This window comes from Lepidochelys kempii, chromosome 14 (assembly GCF_965140265.1).
Source record: "Lepidochelys kempii isolate rLepKem1 chromosome 14, rLepKem1.hap2, whole genome shotgun sequence".
In the NCBI taxonomy this organism is placed as follows: domain Eukaryota; kingdom Metazoa; phylum Chordata; order Testudines; family Cheloniidae; genus Lepidochelys; species Lepidochelys kempii.
In genome coordinates this window covers 42,489,038-42,514,676 of record NC_133269.1, presented here as the reverse complement: position 1 = coordinate 42,514,676, position 25,639 = coordinate 42,489,038, and the positions used below count along the sequence as shown (strand labels likewise).

At 48.3% G+C, this 25,639-nt stretch overlaps 2 protein-coding genes across 2 annotated transcripts; one reads left to right on the top strand and one right to left on the bottom strand.

Moving 5' to 3' along the window:
• Position 1: 1 nt before the first annotated feature.
• Positions 2–24,987, bottom strand: LOC140898348 (killer cell lectin-like receptor subfamily B member 1B allele B). The gene is made up of 9 exons (XM_073312053.1): positions 24,889–24,987; positions 14,017–14,367; positions 12,550–12,886; positions 9,171–11,633; positions 7,928–8,038; positions 5,580–5,783; positions 3,333–3,487; positions 1,999–2,111; positions 2–835 (listed from the first exon to the last, which is right to left on the bottom strand). Exons 4-9 carry the CDS (start codon positions 9,355–9,357, stop codon positions 712–714), a joined length of 894 nt encoding a protein of 297 aa, XP_073168154.1. The 5' UTR covers positions 9,358–11,633; positions 12,550–12,886; positions 14,017–14,367; positions 24,889–24,987; the 3' UTR covers positions 2–711.
• LOC140898361 (killer cell lectin-like receptor subfamily F member 1) lies at positions 15,613–22,966 on the top strand. Its single transcript, XM_073312076.1, has 7 exons — positions 15,613–15,707; positions 16,178–16,219; positions 16,581–16,676; positions 17,593–17,760; positions 18,387–18,541; positions 19,773–19,885; positions 22,566–22,966. Exons 1-7 carry the CDS (start codon positions 15,623–15,625, stop codon positions 22,687–22,689), a joined length of 783 nt encoding a protein of 260 aa, XP_073168177.1. The 5' UTR covers positions 15,613–15,622; the 3' UTR covers positions 22,690–22,966.
• Positions 24,988–25,639: the final 652 nt, after the last annotated feature.

The window sequence follows — 25,639 nt, the reverse complement described above, 5'->3', positions numbered from 1 at the left end:
ATGACGTTATCACAAACGTTTATTTTCCTGAAGAAGTGACCCGTGCTTCGCATCCAGGACACACAGACGGGGTCTGCAACAAGGACAAGGTGCTGCAGCCTGTAAAGGGTTAACAGGTCACATGGCTAGTTGGGGCAGCATATTAGAGGAAGCTGGGTTAAAGGGGAACGAAGTGGGGGTGGAAGTGGAGGTTCCCTGGGAATGGGGGCAGGGAAACAGGAGGGGAATTGTGAAGGGAGGTTTTGAGACTTAGCATTCTGGGGGGAAGGGGCTCCAAGCTGGGAGGGTTGGTCCCTACCTGCTCCCAGGCCCGTTCCAGCCCTCCGGGTCCCGTTCTTGCCCTCCACCTCCCAGGAGCATGCCAGTTATGCAGACTCACAATATTTCCATTGCGGGGGCATTAGCTCTCTGGCTTTGCCACCCCTGGGGGAAGGTGCGTGTCCTCTTTATTCCTGGGGGGGGCTGGAGTGGGGAAAACCTCTAGCAGTTATGGGCCAGTGCGTCACTGGGGTTGCTTTTCTTTAGTGGACAATAAAACCATTGACTTCGAAGGTGCAGATGTACGTCAGCTGGGGTCTCGGTCCCTTGGACTCCAGTATGGCGGATTCACACTCTGGCCCCAGATATGCAGCAATCTGATATTACATTTATAAGTAAACATACTTTCAGGGACTGAAGACTCTTTACTTCCCACATCAATCCTGCCACGGTCTATAGCAGGAAAGCTGCTTTCTGGCAGAGCCATTTTGATTCCGTGCTGCAGATTTCAAAATCAATCCTAGTCTTTCCTAACTGTCCACAGCTGTTCGCTTCAGCCTGACTTAATCTTGGGACCCTGTAGGATGAAGAAGAAAGTCACTGTCAGTTCGTTTCGATTGATTAACGAGCCTGTAGCAGCTCTTCCTTGTGTTACGTCAGATTGTGGTTTCTTCTTTCATCTCTGTATTTTCCCCACACAGCCCCGTTGTAGGAAATGGGTTGGTCCATTGCGGGTCCTGGAGAACCTTTGTCCGTGTTACCAAACCATAAGCAACACAATTGACCCTATTACGGGTGTAGCTTGGGTGTTCAGGCCACAAAAGCCGAGCCATCACCCATGCTTCTGGTCTGGCTCTCGCTCCCGCTAGAGGCAGCATGACAGATATTAGGAGTTTCTGCTAGTGGCTTTAAGCTGCTCTAGCTGCATCCTTTAGCTCCCACAGGAGTGATTTGTGCCTTTTAGGCACATAGGCCACGAGTTCAATACCTGCACCCCACCCAGGAATGTTGCATTGCCGAACCAATTAAAATACATGCCTCGTGGATGCTAGCAGATCAAGACCCTTTACTTATACAGCCAGGAAAACACCCTCAGCACAGGGTTAGCCCCAAATACATTCTAGCCCTGCTTGCATCCTGCCTGCTACCTTTTATTTCTTCCCAGCTCACCTGTCCTATCGATGTCAGCAGCTACAGAGCTAAATAACCACTATAGGGCTGTCAAATCTTAGGAACGAAAAGGTGAAGTCCAGGGATTTCCCGATACACACCCCAAACTCCTCCATATATTTCAGTGGTCAGGTACTTAAGTGACTGACTCTCTTTTGCTAGTCCTTTGCCACCCCCATGCCTTGGATTTCCAGTTCAACCTGGACGCAAACACACAACAAAGACGACAACTAGCCCCCCTCCCAATTTAAAATGCAGTTTGCAGCTTGGTAAAGATACCGGGAGAGTGCATAATCTTGCTCAAAGTCCTAAACTGGACAGTTTCCACAAAGCATCACCGGTGCAAGGCTTAAGTAAGCCATGGTTTGAGGAGTGGGCATCTAAAGCAGTCTTAGATTATCATGACAGCTGAGTCAACCGTGAAATCCGTTCCAGTGCCGTACATTGTGTCTCTCAACTGCTACGAGTCCCAGAGGAGCTGGTGTGGGACACTCTGCATGGGCTGAACCGGCAAATTACATGGCAAGGCATTTTCTAAACATGAAATAGTAAAACTCGGGAGACACTCACAGTTCTTCACGGACAGGGGCACCGTCCGCCCACGTCCACTTCCTCTGTGAAGAGTTGAATGTTAATCCAATCCAAACACTTTGACCAGCTGGTATGAGAGGCTGCAGGTAAGCCTGCAACAGAAGCGTCTGGCTGAAGGTATTGTTCTAGAAGTCTTTTATTTCTGCCCCAGTGCTAGCAGCACATGGTATTAGACAGACCCCGAGATGCTGCAGTGCAGAAAAATCTAACGGCAATAAACCAGCACAACACGCTGTGCTGGAGAAAGTTGCTCGACTTCTCTGGGCCTCAGTTTCCCCTTTGTAAAATTGGGATCACGAGCCTTTGTTTGATGGTCTGGTCTATTTGGATTGTACACTCTTTGGCTCAAGGACCATGTCTCCCGATGGGCACAGCCAGCTCTCCACAGAATGAGGCCCCCATCCTAATTGGGCCCCACCAGTTGTGCTACCTTAATGGAAATAAACGATGATGATGATGATGACGACATTATTATTCATAATAGATCTAGAATCAAAGCTCTCTGAGCTGCTGACCTGTCAACAAAATATCTGTAACTCACTGCTCGGGTTTGAACCACATTCTTACCCATTACCTTTTCATGGAGATGCTGGCAGGTACTTAGATAAGTATTGTTATTTGTGCTCTGGTAGAATTTAGGAACACAGGAATGGCCAGATGGGATCAGACGCAGGGTCCATCTAGCCCAGTGCCCTGTCTCCCACCGTGGCCAGCACTGGCTGCTTCATAGGAAGGCATAAGAGCCCCGCAATAGCAGACATAGGATGATCTCACTCCACGCTGGTTCCCATCCTGATCTCTAGTAGATAGATTCTAGATCTCTAACAGATCAATGGCTTAAGCCCTGCAGCGGGAGGTTTACTATCCTGTACAAAGCTCTTCCAGCATTAACTGATGTCTCTGGATATTCATTATCCACATTAGCTTCCAATCTCTTTTTAACTTTTATTTTTGAGCCCCAATCAATTACCTGGGCCCCATTGTGCTAGGTCATGCAGTGGTTCTCGAACCGTGGGTCAGGCAGGATCCCAAAATGGGTTGCAACCCCATTTTAATGACTTGCTGTGGCCCGAGGGCTTCAGCCTGGGGCAGCGGTGCTCGGGCTCCGGCTCTCCCTATCTGGCCGGGGCAGGGGGACTTGGGCTCCAACTCCATCCCCACTCCCCCGCCCAGGGTCATGTAGTAATTTTTGTTGTCAGAAGGGGGTCGTGATGCAATGAAGTTTGAGAACCGCTGTATAGAGACACGTAACAAAGAGAACAGAGACATGACGAACGGTTCTCTCTGTGCCCCTGACATAAAACATACGTTACCATCTGTTCCTGGTCCTGGATCACCAACATTTGAGATCCCTTCCTTGAACAGTCATCACAACTCTTGTTCCAGGTCTCAGTCTCGTTAGACAGCCAGTAGCACTTGTCCTTGTGCAGCACCCACTCCCTGGGGCAGAGTTTGCACCTGGAGCCACCTGCGGGGGGGCAGTGGGAAGAGGCGGAGGTCATTAATGCTTCTGAAGTTTCTGAACTCTGGGGAATTCTTTCCCTCCAGGGGAAGGGGATGAGTGGAGTGGGAGGAGGTGGAGTAGGGGCGGGGCCTCACGGGAAGTTGTGGAGCAGGGGCGGGAACAGGTGGAGTGGGGGCGGGGCCTCAGGGCGGAGCGTGGGGTGGCATAGCCACCCGGAAAAATTAAAATCAGCACCCGTGGTTACAGTTTAAAGTGAGCAATAGCGGACCCTGGGGGGGTCCCTCGGGCCGTCCGGTTGAGAGGCAGGGTCTTCATCCCCAGTGCCCGGGCTGTCCGCTCCGCTCCAGTCTCTACTCCAGCAGATAAGTGTTTGTGGGTTCCCAAGCCAGGCTCAGGTAGCGTCTCTCCCTGAGGCCCCTTTGCACCAGTTCCCTGCCCAGCCGCTGCTGCTCCCCCATGAGCCCCCCACAGGCCTGCACCCAGCTGTGATGTCCGGCCGTCCCAGCTTGTTCCATATGTGGCTCTGCCCACAGTTCCTGGGGCTTCTCTCCTGCTGCCACGTGGCTCCCCCTTTTCAAACAGAACCTGGCCACTTCCTGGGTCAGAACCTTTCCCCTTACCCGGGCAGGGGTAGGAGCAGTGCAATTTGGGGGATGTTATATAGTCCCTGCTTGGCCAAGAGGAAGGGGCTATACAGAGGTGAGGGGGCTGATGGGAGTTGTAATATCCTGCTTTGCAGCTCCATCACACTGCCCTCCCCTGGTAGCTGGCGTTGACTCTTTCATGGACCAGGAGTCCTTGTGGCACCTTAGAGACTAACCAATTTATTTGAGCATCAGCTTTTGCAGGCTACAGCTCACTGCCTCGGATGCACGGAATGGAACATGTAGTATGAAGACATATATATATACCGAGAACCTGAAAAGGTGGACGTAGCCATCCCAAGTGTAAGAGGCTAATTAATTAAGGTGAGTATCCAGTTCTTAATCTTTCCCTGTTTGCTGTAGAGGATGTTGATCAGGTGGTTTCGCAGTTTCTTTGGGAGCCTGTGGCACAAACTCTCAGCATAGCCTGTGTGATACGTAGAGAGACCTGTTGCCATAACAGGCACAAAACCTGCAGCCTCCTCTCCACTGCTAGGGTGATCAACACCCCCACAACACCCCTTTCAAGATCCACGAGTCCGGCACAGGCCTGTCGCCACATGTGGTTTGTCTCATCCGGTGCCCTACACACTGCATTCAAAAGAATGGGGGAAACCACACAATCGCTACGCTCTTGAATGAACTCACGCAGGAAAGTGATAAAAGACAAAAACACCACATCACCTGTCGGCGAACGCTTTTCACCGAGCGACTGCTCTATATCTGCCCTCTCTGTCCTTGTCCTCAAAGGAAACCAGCAGGACACCTTCAAAAGACGAGCCTGGGAGCTTAAAGTCAAAACCCGGCTGAACACTAAAACCCCTGGTCTTCGTAAAGAGACTGGATTTATGGTTTATTACAAGAAGATGAAACTCTTTTTTGTCCTACGACTGCAGAGGTGTTAACCAACCACTTCGCCTTGAACGGTCTCTTACAAGATGTGTTTACTTGTGCTCAACAATCTGTTCTGCCTGGCATTTAGCTGTGACGCTCTGGGGATGTCTACGCTGCGATAAAACACCCACGGCTGACCTGTGCCAGCTGACTCAAGCCCAGATGTCTACACCGTAATTTTATAGCCCCAAAGCCTGAGCCGCATGAGATCAAGTCAGCTAACATGGGCCAGCCCCAGGTGTTTTATTGCACTGTCGACATGCTCTCAAGAGTACCTTTCCTAGCCCCGAGGAAGAGCTCTGTGTAGCCCAAAAGCTTGTCTCTTTCACCAACAGAAGTTGGTCCAATAACAGATATCACCTCCCCTACCCTGTCTCGCCAGCCACCAGACAGAGGCGCATAGTTTACATTGAACCATTGAGTTGTACCAACACAGTGGATGTAGATGGGAGGGAGAAATCCTATAGACAGGTCCCCCCCACAGCACAGTGGTGAATGGGTCAGACAGCAGTCCCTTAGATGCAGGTGTGACACGTGCCACAATGAACTGAGGTTACCTGCTGAGCTTATCTGGGCCGGATCACACAGACTCTGCTTCAGACGAAAAAACAAGTCCTCCAGGCTGGCGTTGCATTCTCTTCCACTTCCGGTTCCCTGAGTGACACCGTTGCTCTTCGAGGCCGGTCCTTCCTCCACTTTATTAGAGAAGCCCTGAAAAACTTCAGCACAGCATCCATGGGAAGGATTGTTACTGCTTATTGCTTAGGAGAGACAGAGCGTGGGGTTGTGACAGATCAGTGACTCTGGCCTGGTCTACAGATAGACTTACACTGAACTAACTAAAGGGTTAGGATATAGTGTGGCTATAGTGATGCTGGTATAAAGGTAAATTATAGGGAGCTGAAAGAAAAGAGGATTGGAGAGAAAGCAAGCTGGTTGAAAAATGAAAAAAAAAAACCATCAAAGTTAGATTTGTTCTTCAGGTTTCCAAATGAAATATTTTTTTCATGGTTTGAATGTTTTCCATGAAAACGTTTGTTTTCAAATTTTTATTTTCCTCCCTTTTTTTTTTTTTTCATTTTTTCTCCTTCCCCCTTTTGCCTTTCCCCCCATTTTGCCACTGAATACAACAGAACAAATGCTGGCCACGGTTTTCTCATTTTTCTGTTTGCCACCCTGTAAGTTTTCAAAAGTTGCAAAGTGAAAAGCAACGAAAAACGGAAAGAAAAAAAAACAACCCAACCCCCAAACCCTCAACAACGCAGGGCATTATCTGAGAGTGATTAGAAAAGGAAAAGGAGAAAGAGAAAAAAAAAGGTTAAAGAGGAAAGATGGAAAAAACCAGGATAAAAATGATAAATGAAAAAGGTCAGAAAAAAATAATCTGAAAAATTTCATGAAAAAAATCAGCAAATGGATAAATGAAAAAGAATAAAAAAGGGGAGAGAGAAAAAAAAACCCGAACAACCCACAAATGGGGAGAAAAAGGCTATTTTTTGTTTTGCTTTCAATTTCATCAAAAAGTTTTTAAAAACAGCGGGGAAATTGGGTTTTAAAAAGTCCTTTTTATATTAAAAATGTTTTGATCTGCTCTGGAGAAAGCCTCCTTCATTATGGCAGATGATGTGAGATTAATGCGCCAAGCCCACAGCTGCGTCTGGTCCATGTAACACTTTGCCCTGCCTGTTGGGGATGAGGACATATCACACAGTTCACCTGGCAGACAGACTGGATTTACAGCTGAACAAGAAAACGCATTATTTGTGTTACAGTAGCACTCAGAGTGATATTGGCCTTCTGCTGTGCTATGCAATGCAGACACACCCTCTGCCTTGAACACCTGACAGTACATAGACCAGACAGACAGAGGACAGGAGGGGAAGGGAGGCAGAAAGAGGGGAAATGAGATGCTAGAGATCACACAATAGAGGGGAAACTGAGGCATGGGGAGGGTCAGCATTTAATTGAACCGTGTTAACCCCAGAAAGGGAGAAGGGTCGAACTTAACTAGTGACTCAGCTGGAAAGCTGGGGTCAGAAGGGCTCTCTATGGAGCAAAGAGTCACCAGGCAGGAGCCCTGGTACACTGCTCTGTAACAGAGCAGGCACCATTGGAAGTTAGCCCAGGAGGGGCTGAGGGTACCGCGATAGGCTCTGTTAGACTGACTGAGCCCCGAGACGGGGTGCCAGACCGAGACGTTACAGAGGGCACCGTGAGAAGCCACCACAGGTAATGTGAAACAGAGTGCAGGGGCAAACACGCCCGGCCGGCCCGGGTGCTCACGAGAGGTGAGTGGCCCCGTCACATCGGGCCGGAGCATTATCAGCCTGCCTTCCATGTCCAAATCTAACTTCCTCTCCCTCATAATGTTGGGGTGCCCTTATCCTATAGGTTAACCTATTAACGCCATTTAACTCATTATCCTATACGTCCCCTGTTTCTCAAGCGAGTTTGTGGTTAGACATCTGCCCCATGACTCTATCCTAAAATGTCCCAGCCCAGTATCACTTCAATGTTGCGTGAGGTTCCAACTCCTACTATTGTGGAAGCTGTTCCTAGTTCCCCGTTCATCTATGCCAAGGGCCACAGACCACTTCTACTCAACTATACTTATGCTAACTTACTTAAGCTCATGTCTGACAGGACACTGGCCTGTAGCTTCCTTGCGTTACTGCTGGATATAAGAAACGGCTAAGCGAGCTCTCTGGGCGACAGCCACTGCATCACACACATGGCACGCGCTCATTGTCCCCACAAAAAAATCCTCTGTTAAAATAACGTTAGGGGCTTTGATCTTACAAGCAGACGTGTCTTTACTCAAACGAGTAGCCCCGTTGACTTCAACATGGTGCATTTTGCCTGCAGGAGACTCACACAGCTGAATAAATGGCCTGGAGCGACTTACCCCAAGCACTCAGCACGGCTACCATCACCAGCAGGATGATGACCCCGGCGCACCCGACCTTCAGAACGACCCCATGCCAGCGTGGGCACTGAGGGGATTCTAGAACATTCCCTGTTTGATTAAATGTGAGGAAATTGGGTGGTTACCTGGTTACTTTGTCTTCTGAGAGCTCGCACAACGATGACACACCTGGCTAACGAGGTGCTTACATAGCCCCCGTTGGTTGCAGTTTCAATTACCCCATGTACTATCAGTTACTCTGTTTAACATCCTATAGTGTCTTTATTACTACCCCATCCCCAACCTGCTTCTTTCTCATCCACCTATTATGCCTTGTCCATTATGTCTTGTCAATCCCTCCCATTTTACAGATGAAGAAACTGAGGCAGAGAGAGATGAAGGGTAAAAGTTTTTGCAGGAGCCTAAATGACTTTGGAGTCCAAGTCCTGTTGACTTTCAAAGTGACTTAGGAGCTTAAGCCTTATTGGTAGACAGTGGGACTTGGCTCCTGAGTCACTTTGAAAATGGGATTTATTGGCATTTTCAAAAACTTTACTGTTTAAGTACCTAGCACAGGTTGTACAGGGAGTGCGTGGGAGAACACAGGTCTCTTCTCACGTCGCACTCCAGTGTCTTAGGCACCAGGCCAGTGTTCCTTCCCCAAATTACATCAAGCCGACCAACCCAATGGTCAGGTTTTTCACACCCAAAGAGCAAACCATGCACCCTCAGTCTAAATCGCTTCTATCTGAGATGCAGGAAAACAACACAGAACAAACAAACAGAGACTGTCTATGAGAGAGAAACAACAAACCTATAAGTAGCCTGCGAATAAACCGGGTGAAATTTTCAATAGTTCCTAAGAGAGAGAGGCATCTACATCGAATTAAAAATCAACGAGATTTTGGTCTCTAAGGGCAAAATTTTTAAAGGTATTTACGAGCATAGTGGGATATACAAAAGCAACCAGGTGCTTTTAAGACCCATTGAAATTAACGGGTGGTAGGAATCTAGGTGCTTTTGAAAATTCACCTACTCAAATAGTTTTAAAAATCCAGCCCTATGCCCCTTAAGTACCTTTGTTACCCTGTATCTTTCCCAAAAGAAAGTATAAAACATATTGTTACAAGAGTCTACTGCTACTCCAAATGTCTCTTCGCACTCACCAGCTATTAGAAAACTGGGATCCCAGCTAAAATCCTCCCAATTTTGGCAGCAAACTAGGCAATCAATCCCCACTTACTGTGAGCTTTAGATGAAGGTGACAGCCTGGCCCCAGGAAGGTTTAAATCAGCATACACTATCTCCCCAGCCATGGCATGTACCGGAGGAGGCAAAAACACCCACCCGATAGTGTTTTGCAAAGACAACTGTCTAGCTATGTATGAACTAAGCCAGCCGACACACCCAACATCAGGAAGTAGCGTCATTCGGGGTGGCCACTGAATTTCTTTCCTATTGCTGCTCTGTGGTCTTCCCTCATAAATTAAGGTTGCTGGCTGAACATTCTCAGCCCAGGTGAACCTTAAATGCTACAGACCCGGAGGAACTTGGGCGACTGGAGTTACGATAAACACACTGACGCGTTGGCCTGTCGCGCTCCATGCTGCGTTGGCAGAAGCAGCTCTGAATGGTCCAGAGGCAAGAAATGGATGTGGTGATAAAGTTTCCAGTGGAAATTGGCGCCAGCGGGGCGGGCGGCCATCTTGAATCTAGAAATGGCCACCTACCCTTTTCCCCCACAGATTTGGGAGCATCAGATTCTTGCATTGGTGTGTAGAGATGGAATAGCTTTGGTGAAGTCTCCTTTCCCGGTCTCTATGGCAATGCCCCCTGCTGCATTGTGAGGGTGGTGACTTTAACTTGGGATGCAAATTTCTGGTCGTAACAGCCAGAAAGTTAAATAATCAGGTTCCCAAGACCTCCCCAATGGGTAACAGATCCACAGCGTCCCATCTGTGTATCTTAATGGCCCCGTCACTATAGTATCTGAGCCCCTCATACTCATTTTATGCCCCTCTGAAACAGGGCAGTACTATGAGCCCTATTTCAAAGCGGGGAACTTGAGGCACAGAGACACCAAATGAGTTACCATAGCGGAGAAAGGACTTGCACACTGGTTGTCCACATTCTAGGCTCATGCGCTAACCACTGGGGACCACCTTTCCTCAGAACAGCTTGTCAACCTCCTGATTGATTATTGACCAGTTGGTTGCAAAAACAGACGAACAAAAAACAGAAGCTGAATTTTTCATCCATTGCAGCAAACCCAGCCTCCTCCTCTGAACAGCAAATCAGCTACCAGCCGGATATCTGTGGTTTTGACCTTTTCTGGTAAGGAGATAGAAAACAGCAATGTTTTTTACACTGTTTTTCCTACAAAATGCTAAAACAGAGCTAAATAATCTTGGTAGGGGAATCGGCAAAATCAGATGAGATTGTTACCCCTTTTAGCCCCAGTGGTTACCCAATATTCAAGGCCTTGCAGGTTGTTTTGGTTAAGAGAGACTGATGACGAGCAAGGGATGTCTTTGATTCAATCCTCTGTATTTACATAGCCTGTTCATGATATCCTGTTTTCCCAGAACCCAGCAAGAATCAAACAACAGGAGGAAGTTTCTTTATGCACAGTTCCAAGCCTCTTTCTGGCCCTCACTCTGCCCAAAAAGCTCTCTCACTTTGCTTGCTTTCAGGGACACATTTCCAGTCCTGATCTTGCTGTCTGCTTGGCTGCTGCTGCATGTTCCTACTCCCAGACACATCTCTCAATCGGCCAACGCTCACCAAAACCCATCCACACAAGCAACTCAGTTTCTGAGAGGCCTTGCATATGGCCTGTGTTTTGGATGGTGGCTCCTATTGTTTCAGCTATCTCACTCCAAGAAGAAGCTTAATTGCTTCTTACATTTATTCTGATTGAAGGGCAGCTATTGTCCCCACCAATTTCAATGAGGTTTCACCCAAACTCCATCAAAACAATATCCAATGGCTGGAAGTTGAAACTGTACAAATTCAGACTGAAAATAAGGTATACAATTTTAACAGTGGTTCAATTTACCAAAGGGCAGTTGTGGATTCCCATCACTGGAGATTTTTAAATAAGACTGGATGTTTTTCTAAAATGCTCTAGTCAAACAGGAATTATTTTGGGAAAGTCCTACAGCCTGAGAGATGCAGGACATCAGACTAGATGATTCTGGTCACCCACTCTGGCCCGATAATCTAGGAATCTATAACATTTTAGATACTCAGTGTTGCCAGCTCATGAATTAATTGTGCAATATTTGGAGTGTTTCTTAAAACCCCAACTCCTGGAGTCATGTTATTCCTCAAGAATCTCAACTCTCATTTGAAAAAAGAAAGTAATTTTCTGGCCCTTATGGTTGGAGAGAAAAGCTTGAAGATGAGACCCCTAAATGCCAGAAGGCAAATAAACAGACCTATGCATTATTGTTTTTTTAAGTCTCCTCCTCTCGGTGCCTGCTAGTTCCCGCAGAAGTTATGGGCTTGATGCGGGAACGCTGCTGGTGCGCTCGGACCTGTCATGCTGGCCAGCAGCGTCGCATTGTTTCCTCGTGCTCACGTCTGTCTGTCTGTATCCATCGATTGTCTCTTTTCTTATACTCTTTGAGGCAGGGACCATCTTTTGATCTGTGTCTGTACGGCGCCTAACACAACTGGTCCTCCTCCACAACCGGGGGTATGTCTATACAGCAAACAAAAAAACAGTGCCAGTGAGTGGCAGAGCCCAGATCCCCTGACTCGGGCTTGCGCTACCGGCTAAAAATAACGGAGCAGACCTTCGGGCTCAGGACGGAATCTGGGCTCTGAGACCCCAGGTTGTTACAGCCTGAGCCCAAACATCCACACTGCTATTCTTAGCCCCAGGACTTGAGCACCGTGAAGCCGGGCTCTGAGACTCACATCCATGGGTCTTTTTTTGCAGTGTAGAAAATACTCCGGGGCTTCTAGGTTCTCCTGTAATACACCTAATGTAATACACCTAGTGTCCAACAGAACGGGGTGTGATCCATGACTGGGGCTTCTAGAGGCTTCCATAATAGACCCAATAATGTGCCATTGTGTGGTGGGGGCCCTGGTCCATGCCTAGGGCTCCTAGGTGCTATGGGACAATAGATAATAATATCTGGGGCACAGGCGCCGACTGTGTGATTTTCCGGGGGGATGCTCAACCCCTGCTCCGCCCCAGGCCATGCCCCCCACTCCACCCCCTCCCTGCTTCTTCCTGCCCCGCCCCACCTTTCCTGCCCTGTTCCGCCCCCTCCACCGAGCACTTCCTGCAAGCCATGGAACAGCTGACCACCAGCAGGCGCTGACCTGCAGGGCTGCCGCTGGGTGTAGAGCACCCAGTATTTCTCTCCATGGGTGCTCCAGCCCCGGAGCACCCACGGATTCGGTGCCTATGATCCAGGAGGTCAGACTTGATGGTCATAAAGGTCCCCTCTGGCCTTGAAATCTATGAAGCTATTAAATCATTCTCTGAAACACCCCAGGACAGCAGCAGACTGTGCCAGATCCAGGAGGCCCTCCTATCCCAGGAGCATTCAATTCATTCACAGACGCATCTTAATGCCTAAGGCTCAGACACCTCTGTGCCTCACCGACAAAGCTCGATCCATTCTTCTAGGAAGCCAAAGCTCTTTCTGGTCCTGATCGTCAAGGCGCTCCGTGGCCTGGGCCCAGGATCTCCGAATGGGTCTACACCTCTGGGGTGAAAACCATGGGGGATAACTTTGGTCTTCTGGGCCGACTGGACTCTAAAATAAGGGGAAAGCTCACCCGTGCAGGAGACAGAACTCTCTCCAGACTGCCGTGAATTTTCCCAGGAACAAAGGACCTTCCCAAACCGCCCCACCTTCTGCTCCAAGGGCAAGGAGCGCCTCTTTGAGTGGCCTTCTCTAATTTAAATACATGACTCCGGTGCACCCAATTTTCCCCCTGGGGACAAGGTGAGAGAACAAACAAGTGTGATGGATGTTAGTCATGTTGCTTAATGCACGACTGGAAGATGCTCAAATGCTATGATGATGAGCATGGTATAAGAACCTATATGGAATAGAACAGCATTTCTAGTCCCACGTATTGCTGAAACCCCTGGTCGTCTCCCCTCCTTCCCCCAGATGCATGTGCACTGGCAGATTTTGCTTTAAGCCAGAGCGATTTATTTTTAGAGCAGCCCCGAATTCTCCGGCTTCAGGCTTATTTATCTAATGGAAAAATCTGCACCACAGAAGCCGCGAGGTGATGAAATGCTGCCTTGACCAGCGACTGGCTTCATTCTTTCTTTTCCTGTGTGATCTCAAGCCACTGCTGTTCTGCCTGCTTGCAAAAACGTGTCAAAAAAGTGCTCTGGTTTCAGAAACACTTTGCAAAGTACCCCCTGCACTCTGCATACTCTTGATAAACAGAACCATTGTGGTATAGGCCAAGGATGTTGTTGTGGGAGAGAAATCTACATAGGGCCTCAGAATGGTACAGCGAGTGAGAAAAAGGGGTGGGAGGGCTTGATTGGAGGAGATGTGAGAGATAACTGGAGGAACCACGGGGATTATTAAGACCTAGAAACTAAAGGCCCAAGATTAGGGCCCCAGTTTCCGGAGTCATGTGATTAGAGCAGAATCTCAACCTTCATTTAAAAAAAAGAGTAGATCTATACCTCTCATGGCTGGGAAGAAAAGCTTGAAAAGGTGACCTGAGTGATGTGTGCAAGAGCTTGAGATAATTGCTCTGAGAGGAACTGCCCCAGGTGTAACGAACACTGGAATGTCTGCCTGAACCTGCAGAGAGCCTGAGCCAAGTGTGCTGAAAGGGGGGGATCTGCAACGAGTTTAACACTGCCTTAGTCTGCAAAAGAGCCTCTGCTAATTGCTGCGAATGGGGGAAGTGACTCCAGTGTAACCAATGCAGGGATACCTGCCTGAGTTTGCAAAGAGCCTGAGTCAATCGCTTTCAAGGAAGAACTGCCCTGGTGTAACCGACGCTAGTGAAATATACAGGTGCTATGGAGACAGATTGCAGGCTTTGGCTATTTTTCACCTGTGCCTTTTCACTGATGAGGCTGAACTTACGTTTATTTTTTTATGCGCCTTATAATCATCCTGCATCTGAAGGAGCTGAAATCTCCAGCCTCATTAATACATCCATAGGACTATATCACCTGGGCCAGATTCTCAGCCCTCTATATGGCTCCTTCATGCCACTGCAACAGCGCAAAGTGTCCGTCCATCAAGTTGCCCCTCCTGTGCAGCTGAGAATACGTTGGCATGGGGGAGCCAGTGGCTGGCAAGAGGAAGAATGGTCCAGTAATGAAGTTGTTAGTGTAGAACTTCAGGAATCTGCGTTCAATTCCCTGCTCTGACACATGCTTCCTGTGTAACCTTGGGTGAGTCACTTAGCCTCTCTCTCTCTCCATTCCCAATCTGTAAAATAGAGAAAACAGCATCGTCCTACATCACAGGGGTGTTGTGAAGAGAAATACAACAGAGATTGTGAGATACTCATAACAGTACCATAGGCAGAGCGGGCATAGATGTCTCTATTCCCCTTGGCACAGGGGGTGATATAGGGGCTGTGGAGATGTGGCCAGAGAGCTGATACATTCTGCGGCATTCTGGTGATCTCCAACTGACATAATGGCTTCTTAGATCCCATTCGCTGCCTGGTTTGAGCCAGAACATAAGAACGGCCATACTGGGTCAGACCAAAGATCCATCTAACCCAGTATCCTGTCTTCTGACAGTGGCTAATGCCAGGTGCTCCAAAGAAAATGAACAGACCAGGTAACCGTCAAGTGATCAATCCCCTATTGCTCATTCCCAGCTTCCAGCAAACAGAAGCTAGGGACACCATTCCTGCCCATCCTGGCTAATACCCATTGATGGACCTATCCTCCATGAATTTATCTAGTTCTTTTTTTAACCCTGTTATAGTCTTGGCTTTCACAACATCCTTTGGCAAGGAGTTCCACAGGTTGACTGTGCATTATATGAAGAAATACTGCCTTTTGTTTGTTTTAAACCTGCTGCCTATTCATTTCATTGGGTGACCCCCAGTTCCTGCACTGGAGAAATGCCCTGATTTCAGCCATGCCTGTAGCTGGCACAATGCAAACCACGTGGGAAGGCAGCCTCTGGGTCCGTAGAGTATGAAGGTGGCATGTTTGCAGAAGATCTTTAAAAAAATATTTCCCCAGATCTTTTATAAGAAGCGGGGGAAAGGTTTTTAGTTCCACCCCCTCTTTCTCTAGCTTTCTCCCCTTCTCTTTTTCCTCCTTTTTCAGAGGTAAAATGGTAAAAAGATAAAACAAGAGAGAGAAAGGGGAGGGAAAAAGCAGAAAAGCACCTATTTTTGTCAAATAACTGCAAACATTTTCGAAGAAATGAACATTTCCCACGAAGATTTGCAACTAGAAAAAAAGCCACTTTCTGTTCAAAAATGTTTCTGAATCACAAACAGGGGCACTGAATACGTCCGACACCAGAGCGCCACTCAGCTGGACCTGAGAATTGGGCAGCATGTTTCGACCCACAAATCTAAATTTCCTGTGTGGTTTCACAATCCCAAGAAGCTGCCAGGACTTCTTGTAAAGGCTGGTCAGTTTCACTCTTGTGTGCGCACTTAGTTCTTATTTCAATCTGTTTGCTCGAAGATGCAGCTCCGCTGAGTTTGGGGAAGATGGAGGACGACGAAGGTTACACGGTACTGAACCTCCGGCCGAAGAGGGGAAACTCAGCCAGTCCGTCTCCAGATGGACGCCAAGGTATTGACGTAGAATGTCTTCAGTTTGAGACATACCGCCATTGAGATCTGGATTTTTATGCCAGAGATTTCAAGGAGGGAACGAGTAGAAAGCATTTTCCCTGGATATGAGAGCTGTCCGGTCTAGTGAGTAGGAGAACTGGGTTCTAATCCTGGATCTGTGACCTTGGGCATCTCCGATGACTGTACAGAAATACTCTGTAGTAGAAGGAGGCCCCATCTGAAAAAACTGTTACTTGAATCTGGACTCTGGCATTGCTGGTGCTCGATGTGCAGTTATTATTCTGGTATTGAAGAAATCCTCTTCTCAGGTCAGAGTTAGGTTTGCAGATTTCCAGTATTTCCCACTGAAATAATTTTGCAAGCTAATTTTTTCAAACTCAATTTAAATGACAGTCTTACCGACCTGCCGCTGGAGCTGACAAGAGCATTTGTTATTGTTGTTATTATTTCATCTTTGTTTTTCAATAGCGCCTAGAGACCCCATCCATGATCGGGACCCTTTTGTGCCAGGTGCTGTACAGACATATAACCAGAAACAAGTCCCTCCCCTAAAATATTTACAGCCTAAAGAGAGGATAGTGGACAATGAGACTTGAGATTCTCCTCAGTTCCAATCCCATGCTCATCACCACAGTGTCGGAGATTGAGTGAAGTTGCTTGGGCTGATGCCAGGAATCTGTGGCCCGGCAAGGAATTAAACCCCGATCACCACTGTCATCTGGCAACACGCCGGTTGGCTCCAGGGAGAATTTTGGAACTAAGATTCAGGGCTGACAACATCTACTCCTGCTCTAGCATCTTTCCTATTCAAAGCACTTTGCTGGAGTTAACTAATTAGCTATGATGTTTCGCTAAATCTTTCATTTTCCAGAGTCTCCTACGAGTGCCCGTTGTTACAAAATCGCCCTAGGAGCTTTGGGGGCCTGTTGTATCATACAGACGCTAGTGATTGCACTGGGCGCTTGGGGTAAGTGTCCAGGATCCCAACTAATCTTTTAACTCTATCGAATCCAATCTGTTTTAGGTAGATTTCTAGAGTCTCTCACCCTAGCTAAGCACCAATATAACTAGGCTTGGCAGATTTCATTTCTTTTTTTTTTTTTTTTTTGGTATAACTTCAACAAATAATATCAATGTTTATTTTTAAACACTTTTTTTTCTATTTTTATCAAGTCAAACTTTCAAAATTACGGGTTTTAAGCTTTTTTGTGTTTGTATCTATTTCAATTTTCATGGGTGTGGGAGATTATGGGGAAGTAGGACAACAGTGGGCAGACAATAACTATTTACTGACAGCGGATGTTGAGAGTCTAACAGTTAAAGCTTTATAATTAGTCTACAAAAGAGCCTCTGCCAATTGCTCTGAGCGGGGGAAGGGCCTCGAGTATAGCTGATGCAGGGATAACTGTCTGAGTCTGCAAAGAGCCTGAACCAACAGTTCTGAGAGCCATAATGTAACTGATGCAGTGACCTAGTGAAATAAACGGCTTCTATGGAAACAGACTGTGAGCTTTGGCTATTTTTCACCTGTGCCTTTTCACTGATGAGTCTGGAGTTACGTTTGGAACCAATGTACTGAACTAGTATAAGCCCCGAATGTGGATGTAGTTATACCAATATAAAAGTGTTTACATTGCTGTGAATTAACTAGTATAAACACTCGAGTGTCAGTATAATTGTGTGCACAATAGGGGCCGCATTGGGTTAAAGAGAGTTAATCAAAAACAAGATAAGCAACTCTTAAGCCTTTTGCACTAATTTAAAAACTGATTAAGTTAAACTGGTGCAAGTCTGTGTGTCAGCCAAGCCAGAGTCACTCCTCCATCACTGATCTATCACAACCCTGTGCTCTCAGTGTTCCCATCCCTGACTGTTTGTTACAGCATGTTGTTACAAAGTTTGTCAGGGCCCCTGTCCGAAAGGAAACCCCGCAGAAAGCGATGGTGTCACTCAGGGAACCGGAAGTGGAAGAGAATGCAACGCCGGCCTGGAGAACTTGTTTTTTCGTCTGAAGCAGAGTCTGTGCAATCCGGCCCAGATAAGCTCAGCAGGTAACCTCAGTTCACTGTGGCCCACTTCAAACCTGCATCGCAAAGGGCATGCTGCCTGGCCCACTCACCGCTGTGCTGTGCTGTGTGAGCCATGGGTATAGGAATACTCCCCCCCAACTACATTCACATTGATGGCATAACTCACTGGTTGGGTGTGAGCTATGGGTGTCTCTCTCTAGTGGCTGTTCCACATAAAGGATAGGAGTCTACAACTGCTACTAGCTGAGGGAGCTGCTTCTTTAGTCCAAGTGAGTGTGCTTTTAGCGTTCAATTTCTGTTGAGGACTGATATGGCGGGGTGTCACGCTGGACTATTCAACGAATCCCTCCCATTCAGCAGCACCAGGCACTAAAGACTTGTTCTGTTTCCTCTGCTGCAATGCACTGTGTCTTTAATGTTTTCTCGGCAGTGGTTTACTGACAAATAACCTGATTTCAGCTCAGGGAATTGGGAGGGTGGTGGGTTAGCCAGGAGGGGAGAGCAGGCCAGCCCACAGGAAAGGCTGCAGGGTCTAGCTCTGGGAGATTTGTCTGACTCTGCAGTTGACTGGAGCGAAAGAATCGCTCAGTGTTCAGAAACTTCAGAAGCATTAATTACCTCTGCCTCTTCCCACTGCCCCCCCGCAGGTGGCTCCGGGTGCAAACTCTGCCCCAGGGAGTGGGTGCTGCACAGGGACAAGTGCTACTGGCTGTCTAAAGAGACTAAGGCCTGGAGCAAGAGCCGGGATGACTGTTCAAGGAAGGGATCTCAAATGCTGGTGCTCCACGACCGGGAACAGATGGTAACGTACGTTTTATGTCAGGGGCACAGAGAGAACCGTTCGTCATGTCTCTGTTCTCTTTGTTACGTGTCTCTACACAGCGGTTCTCAAACTTCATTGCATCACGACCCCCTTCTGACAACAAAAATTACTACATGACCCCGGGCGGGGGAGTGGGGATGGAGTTGGAGCCCAAGTCCCCCTGCCCCGGCCAGACAGGGAGAGTCGGAGAGAGTCGGAGCCCGAGCACCGCTGCCCCAGGCTGAAGCCCTCGGGCCACAGCAAGTCATTAAAATGGGGTCGCAACCCATTTTGGGATCCTGCCTGACCCACGGTTCGAGAACCACTGCATGACCTAGCACAATGGGGCCCAGGTAATTGATTGGGGCTCAAAAATAAAAGTTAAAAAGAGATTGGAAGCTAATGTGGATAATGAATATCTAGAGACATCAGTTAATGCTGGAAGAGCTTTGTACAGGATAGTAAACCTCCCGCTGCAGGGCTTAAGCCATTGATCTGTTAGAGATCTAGAATCTGTCTACTAGAGATCAGGATGGGAACCAGTGTGGGGTGAGATCATCCTATGTCTGCTATTGCGGGGCTCTTATGCCTTCCTATGAAGCAGCCAGTGCCGGCCACGGTGGGAGACAGGGCACTGGGCTACATGGACCCTGTGTCTGATCCCATCTGGCCATTCCTGTGTTCCTAAATTCTACCAGAGCACAAATAACAATACTTATCTAAGTACCTGCCAGCATCTCCATGAAAAGGTAATGGGTAATAATGTGGTTCAAACCCGAGCAGTGAGTTACAGATATTTTGTTGACAGGTCAGCAGCTCAGAGAGCTTTGATTCTAGATCTATTATGAATAATAATGTCGTCATCATCATCATCATCGTTTATTTCCATTAAGGTAGCACAACTGGTGGGGCCCAATTAGGATGGGGGCCTCATTCTGTGGAGAGCTGGCTGTGCCCATCGGGAGACATGGTCCTTGAGCCAAAGAGTGTACAATCCAAATAGACCAGACCGTCTAGCAAAGGCTCATGATCCCAATTTTACAAAGGGGAAACTGAGGCCCAGAGAAGTCGAGCAACTTTCTCCAGCACAGCGTGTTGTGCCAGTTTATTGCCGTTAGATTTTTCTGCACTGCAGCATCTCGGGGTCTGTCTAATACCATGTGCTGCTAGCACCGGGGCAGAAATAAAAGACTTCTAGAACAATACCTTCAGCCAGACGCTTCTGTTGCAGGCTTACCTGCAGCCTCTCATACCAGCTGGTCAAAGTGTTTGGATTGGATTAACATTCAACTCTTCACAGAGGAAGTGGATGTGGGTGGACGGTGCCCCTGTCCGTGAAGAACTGTGAGTGTCTCCCGAGTTTTACTATTTCATGTTTAGAAAATGCCTTGCCATGTAATTTGCCGGTTCAGCCCATGCAGAGTGTCCCACACCAGCTCCTCTGGGACTTGAAGCAGTTGAGAGACACAATGTACGGCACTGGAACGGATTTCACGGTTGACTCAGCTGTCGTGATAATCTAAGACTGCTTTAGATGCCCACTCCTCAAATCGCGGCTTACTTAAGCCTTGCACCGGTAATGCTTTGTGGAAACTGTCCAGTTTAGGACTTTGAGCAAGATTATGCACTCTCCCGGTATCTTTACCAAGCTGCAAACTGCATTTTAAATGGTGGGTGGGCGCTAGTTATCTTTCTGTGTATTTGCCTCCAGGTTGACCTGGAAATCCAAGGCATGGAGGTGGGGGGAGGCAAAGGACAAGCAAAAGAGGGTCAATCACTTAAGTGCCTGACCACTGAAATATACTTGTCCTAGACAAAAGCCTGTCTGTGCATTTCATGCTTCTCAACTGCCTAGGGTTGCCAACTCTCCTGGACGCCATTGATGCAAAGGGGGACGCTGTTGCGGCAAAATGGCATCCGGTCGAGTTGGGAACCCTACAACTGCCCCATGTGCCCTGAGAATGTGAAACAGTCACCCGGGACTGGAGGCTCTGACCTTCGGTACACTACTGGCAGAGGGTGTGTTTAAACTACTTGCGCGAGTTGCAGGTTGCTAGGGCGGGTGGGCTGAGGGGCTCCACTTCCAAGAAGGGGTGGCAGACTGAGCGTGGGGGTGTCCAGGAAATGTGCCAGCAAGGCCAAGGGAGATAACAGACCTGCAGCCTGCTGCATAGGCGCTGACTTCCCCTCTTTCCCCTGGGCGCTCAACGCCCCCCATCCCCGTCCCCAGCCCCACTCCACCCCTTCCATGAGGCCCTACCCCTGCCTCACCAGCATCTCTGCCCTTTCCCTCATGCAACCAATGGCACAGTTGCATTCAAATTAGCTGTAGAATAATCATGGTGATTGGCCGTCGTCACCTCTGAGATCACAACGGCCTAGCACTCTTGGCATGACACCGCTACATGCCTTGCTGTCCCAGGGTGTAATTTGTCCTAATGGCTGAGAACTGAAAAATTGGACCGTAGCCATGAACAAACGACAGCGAGGGTTGGACTGGGTGACTTTCTGACCAGAAAGAGCTCTGAGCCATGCACGTAGCTGTCTCCATCACTGCACAGTGACGCTATAGCCATCCAGGCTTCAGTGTGAAGACAGACCATCCTGGAGCCTTACGATAGAGATTGTGAGTGATAATGCGAGGGTAAAATTCAAGTCAGAACAAAAAGAGGCAAAAGGAAAAGAAAAATACAAAGCAAAACATTTCAACCTTAGCAAAATACCAAGAATCTCAACGAAATCGATACAGTCCCACGGGACATTTCAATTCCGTCAGCATTTTCCAATGGGAAAACGTCCCCTTGGAAAAAATTTGGCCTGCCCCTCATAATAAGCCGTATCGCAGATACACTAGTAAAGCATGTCTAAGCGGGCAACATCCTTATTTGTGAATTAACACAGGCCTTACGACGACAGCATTCCTTTGGGCTTCTTTGCCTAGTAATACGGTGACCAGACGTCCCGAGAAAATCGGGACGGTCCTGATTTTTAGTTCTTTGTCCCGCGTCCCGACCGATGCACGGTCGGGACACCATTTGTCCCGACATCAAGGCTCTTGCTGCTCTTTATTTTTTTTGGCGCTTCGGCAACTCCGCTCTGGGGGTTTTTTTGCTTCCCCCATGTGTCTCGGTATTTTGTCCGTTTCATCTGGTCACCCTACATAGTAACTAGAACTGAAGGACTCAAAAACATAGCAGTAATTTACTGATTTAAGCTAAATTCCAGGAAGGCCTTCTTAGCAGGGCCGTCCTTACCCATACGCAAAGTACGCAGCTGGGTCGGGCACCAGGAAATTTGGTGCAGCTGAGTGCTACTCCAGGGCCTGCCCTGCCTCTTCCCGCCCCTGCTCTGCCCCAGCCCCGCCCCTGAGGACTGCAGCAAGGGTCAGGCCTGCACTCACTTGCGGGAAGTGCAGCGACCTGGCTCCAGCCACGCCGCTGGTGAGTGCTGGGGGGAGGTTCCCCCGTTCCCCAAGGTAGCCCTGCCCGCCCCCCACGGAGGCCTGGGGCCCCACACCCCTCCCCCATGGAGGGGGGCTGCATAGGGCCTCAGAATAGCTAGGGACAGCCCTGCTTCTTAGTCCTCAATAAAAGAGTCCCCAGGCAGACTTGCAGCAAGGTGTGAATGACAACTAATATCCTTATTTCCGTTCCAGTTCCTGTGTAGACAGGCCCTGGGTTGTTAAACTGAAGCGGTCAGGGCTCAAGTAGCAGGGCTGTACCTTCGCTTTCAGGACCAGATTGTGTCTCTTCGGCACAGAGCTACACTGGGTGTACTACAGAGCTGAGTCCCCCGGGGGTGCATCAAGATGGGCATAATCGGGTCGTGTTGCTTAAGGTTTGGTAACATGGACATGGGCTCTCCAGAACCCCATCTGACCAACCCATTTCCCAAAATGGGTCTGTGGGGGAAAATACAGAGATGAAAGAAGAAATCACAACCTGACACCCCCCGAGGAAGAGCTGCTACAGGCTCGTTCATCCACCTAAACAAACTGACTGTGACTTTCTGCTTCATTTCACAGGGTCCCAGGATTAAGTCAGGCTGAAGCGAACAGCTGTGGACAGTTAGGAAAGACTAAGATTGAGTCTGAAATCTGCAGCAGTGAATTAAAATGGCTCTGCCAGAAAGCAGCTTTCCTGCTATAGACTGCGGCACGACTGAGCGGGAAAGTAAAAGGCCTTCAGTCTCTGAAACATCTACAGTATTTTCAGCTTTACTTATAAATATAATGTCGGATTGCTGCACATCTGGGGCCAGAGCCCAGGCTGGTGTGAATCAGCCACAGCTCCACCGGAGACAAGGGGGCCAGACCCCCAGCTGACGTGCATCTGTGCCTTTGCCCACTAAAAAAAAAGAAAAGCAAATCCACCCACTGGGCCCTAATTGCCAGAGATTTTCCCCACTCCAGCCCCCCGGGAATAAAGAGGACACGCACCTTCCCCCAGGGGTGGCAAAGCCGGGGAGCTAATGCCCCCGCAAGGGAAATATTGCAACCTTGCACAATTGGCGCACAACTTGGGGGGCTGGAGGGTAAGAGTGGGACCAAGAAGGCTGGAACGGGCCTGGGAGCAGATAGGGACCAACCCTCCCAGCTTGGAGCCCCTTCCCCCCAAAATACTAAGTCTCAGAACCTCCCTTCACAATTCCTTCCTATCTCCCTGCCCCCATTCCCAGGGAACCTCCACTTCCACCCCCACTTTGTTCCCCTTTAACCCAGCTTCCTCTAATATGCTGCCCCAACTAGCCATGTGACCAGTTAACCCTTTACAGGCAGCAACGCCTTTCCCTTGTTGCAGACCCCATCTGTGTGTCCTGGCTGGATGCATTGAACGTTCACTTCTATGGGAAAATAAACTTTTGTAAAAACATTATGTTGCTGTCCAGATTTTTATTTATTTACTGCTAATATTGTGAAGTGGGATAGAGGCCCTGAGACCAGGGCCTCATTGTGCTGGGCGCTGCCCAGACACACAGCGAGAGACAGACCCTGCCCCAGCTGAGATCAGGGCCTCATTGTGCCGGGCGCTGCCCAGACACACAGCGAGAGATAATCCCTGCCCCGTAGAGTTTACAGTTCAAGATTCGGACAGTGTAAACAGCTACACACATGCTTATCACTAAGTGTGTGCTTAACTGTTTGCAAGATCACAATCCCAATAATAAAATGGCTCGATAATTAAAATGAGTAATAAAATGCCAGATTCAATAAGCCAAAGGTGAAAGTGGGGTGCAGTGGGAACCCCGCTGATATCCCAAAAACCATCTTAACACTTTTGTAAAAGAAGTTCAACCCTCGCCACCGTAGAATGTCTGAGAACGAACAATGAAGGGACTCCACCAATAAGCCACATAATCATTCGCTGCTCACGATCACAGCCTCTGAATTGCAGAACAATCCCAACTTTAACATTCTCCCCTAACATTTCAGTGCTGCCCACTTGCCTGATTTTATCATGCACCTCAAGATAGCTGGTGTTTTTCTGAAAAGCCCCAGCTCCTGGAATCATGTGAGCAGCTCAGGTTTTTTATTTTAATAAACAGTAAGTTTTTACCTTTCACAGTTATGGAGAAAGACTTAAAAACCTGACCCCTAGAGGCTCAGAAATCAGAAAAAGAACCCATGATTTAGTTTGTTTGGTTCCCCACCCCCAGCAAAAAATTTCTCAAGATTTTTTTTTTTACAATAACCTTGTCATTTTGCGGGGCCTGACTCGTTATTTTTAAAAGCATGGGGTTGGCATTAACAAAATTTGCAAACATAGACACAAAGATCACAGTTACAAATGACTAGGAGATGATGTAGTCCCAATCTTCATTTAGGGGGCAATTGCCAAAATCTCCCTATCATTTGTCCTTTGAGTGGCTGTGTATATTTTAGAGGGTAGTGGTAGCTGAAGGTGGGGTAAGTGAGATGGGGAAACAGCACAGAAGGAGGATTATATGGCAGTGAAAATTAGCTGGATCTGTTGACAGGTTTCTGAGCTTCGGGGATCTCAACTGGGGTAGAAATTCCTTTTGTAAGAACAGGCCGGAGGTAACAGGTGGAGCGGATCTGCCACCAGCTGACTGTGCGGCCTCTGAATGTAAACTCTTTTGGGCAGGGACTCCCTCTCGCTCTGTGTCTGTGCGGCGCCCAGCACAAAACCCTGGATCTCAGCTAGGGCAGAGTCTGTGTGTGTACTTCTTGTCCTATGTTTGGTGGTCATGGAGAACAATGGATTTCCATTATGTTATCGTTATCGGATTACCATTAGCAGGACATTAACTCTCCCGCTGCAGAGTTTAAGCCATCAGTCTCTCTCTGAGAGATCTAGAATCTATTATAAATCAGGATGAAAACTCACGTGGGTTATTCCCCTGTGGCAGCTGGTACTGGCCACTGTCAGAGACAGGGAGACTGGAGGGACCTCAGTTCTGATCCAATCTGGCAATTCCTATGTTCCTAAATTCTAGCAGAGGGTACAAAGAACAATAATTATCTAGGCAGCCATCATAAGTCTCCTTAATAAGCTAATACACAAGTTCCAACCCCAGTGATATTTTGCTTAACGGTCAGCATCTTAGAGTGCTAAGTTTCTATTAGCAATAATGCCCTAATAACACTGTATGCATGCAGGGGTTTGGACTAGATGACCTCTCGAGGTCCCTTCCAGTCCTACGATTCTATGTATATTATGGCAGCACAGCAAATGGGTCAAATTAGGCTGGGGAACCCATTCTGTTGGAAGCCGGCTGCGCATACAGTGAGATGCAGTCCTTGAGCCAAAGAATGTACAATCTAAAGAGACAAGGTGCTCAAAAGGAGGCTCATTTTGTAAGTGAAGGGACTTTAACCATCTCCTCTCTTCGGAGCTGAAGAGCATGATGTGTGTGATCAGGGCATGGTTTAGGGGTCTCCTGCCTAGTGGCCCCAGTTCTGGTGGGGTTGGGGCACCTGGGCCGTCCCACTCCACCAGGTTCTGACCCAGGGCTCTGAGAGACCGGTTTGGCTGTGCACCCATCTCTGTCTGGCTTCAGCCTTCAGCCAGCTTCCGTGGATCTATTCCTACCTTAGTCCGTACCCTACCTAGCCACTGCCTGCATCTGAGGGAGGTG

Coding starts and splice junctions, on each gene's coding strand:
- LOC140898348 (XM_073312053.1), bottom strand. CDS start 9,357: ATGACGCTACTTCCTGATGTTGGGTGTGTCGGCTGGCTTAGTTCATAC. Junction 3,488..5,579: donor GGCCCAGATAAGCTCAGCAG/GTAACCTCAGTT, acceptor GCCCCCCCGCAG/GTGGCTCCAGGTGCAAACTC. Junction 2,112..3,332: donor TCCAGGACCAGGAACAGATG/GTAACGTATGTT, acceptor CTTCTGTTGCAG/GCTTACCTGCAGCCTCTCAT.
- LOC140898361 (XM_073312076.1), top strand. CDS start 15,623: ATGGAGGACGACGAAGGTTACACGGTACTGAACCTCCGGCCGAAGAGG. Junction 17,761..18,386: donor GGCCCAGATAAGCTCAGCAG/GTAACCTCAGTT, acceptor GCCCCCCCGCAG/GTGGCTCCGGGTGCAAACTC. Junction 19,886..22,565: donor GCCCCTGTCCGTGAAGAACT/GTGAGTGTCTCC, acceptor TTCATTTCACAG/GGTCCCAGGATTAAGTCAGG.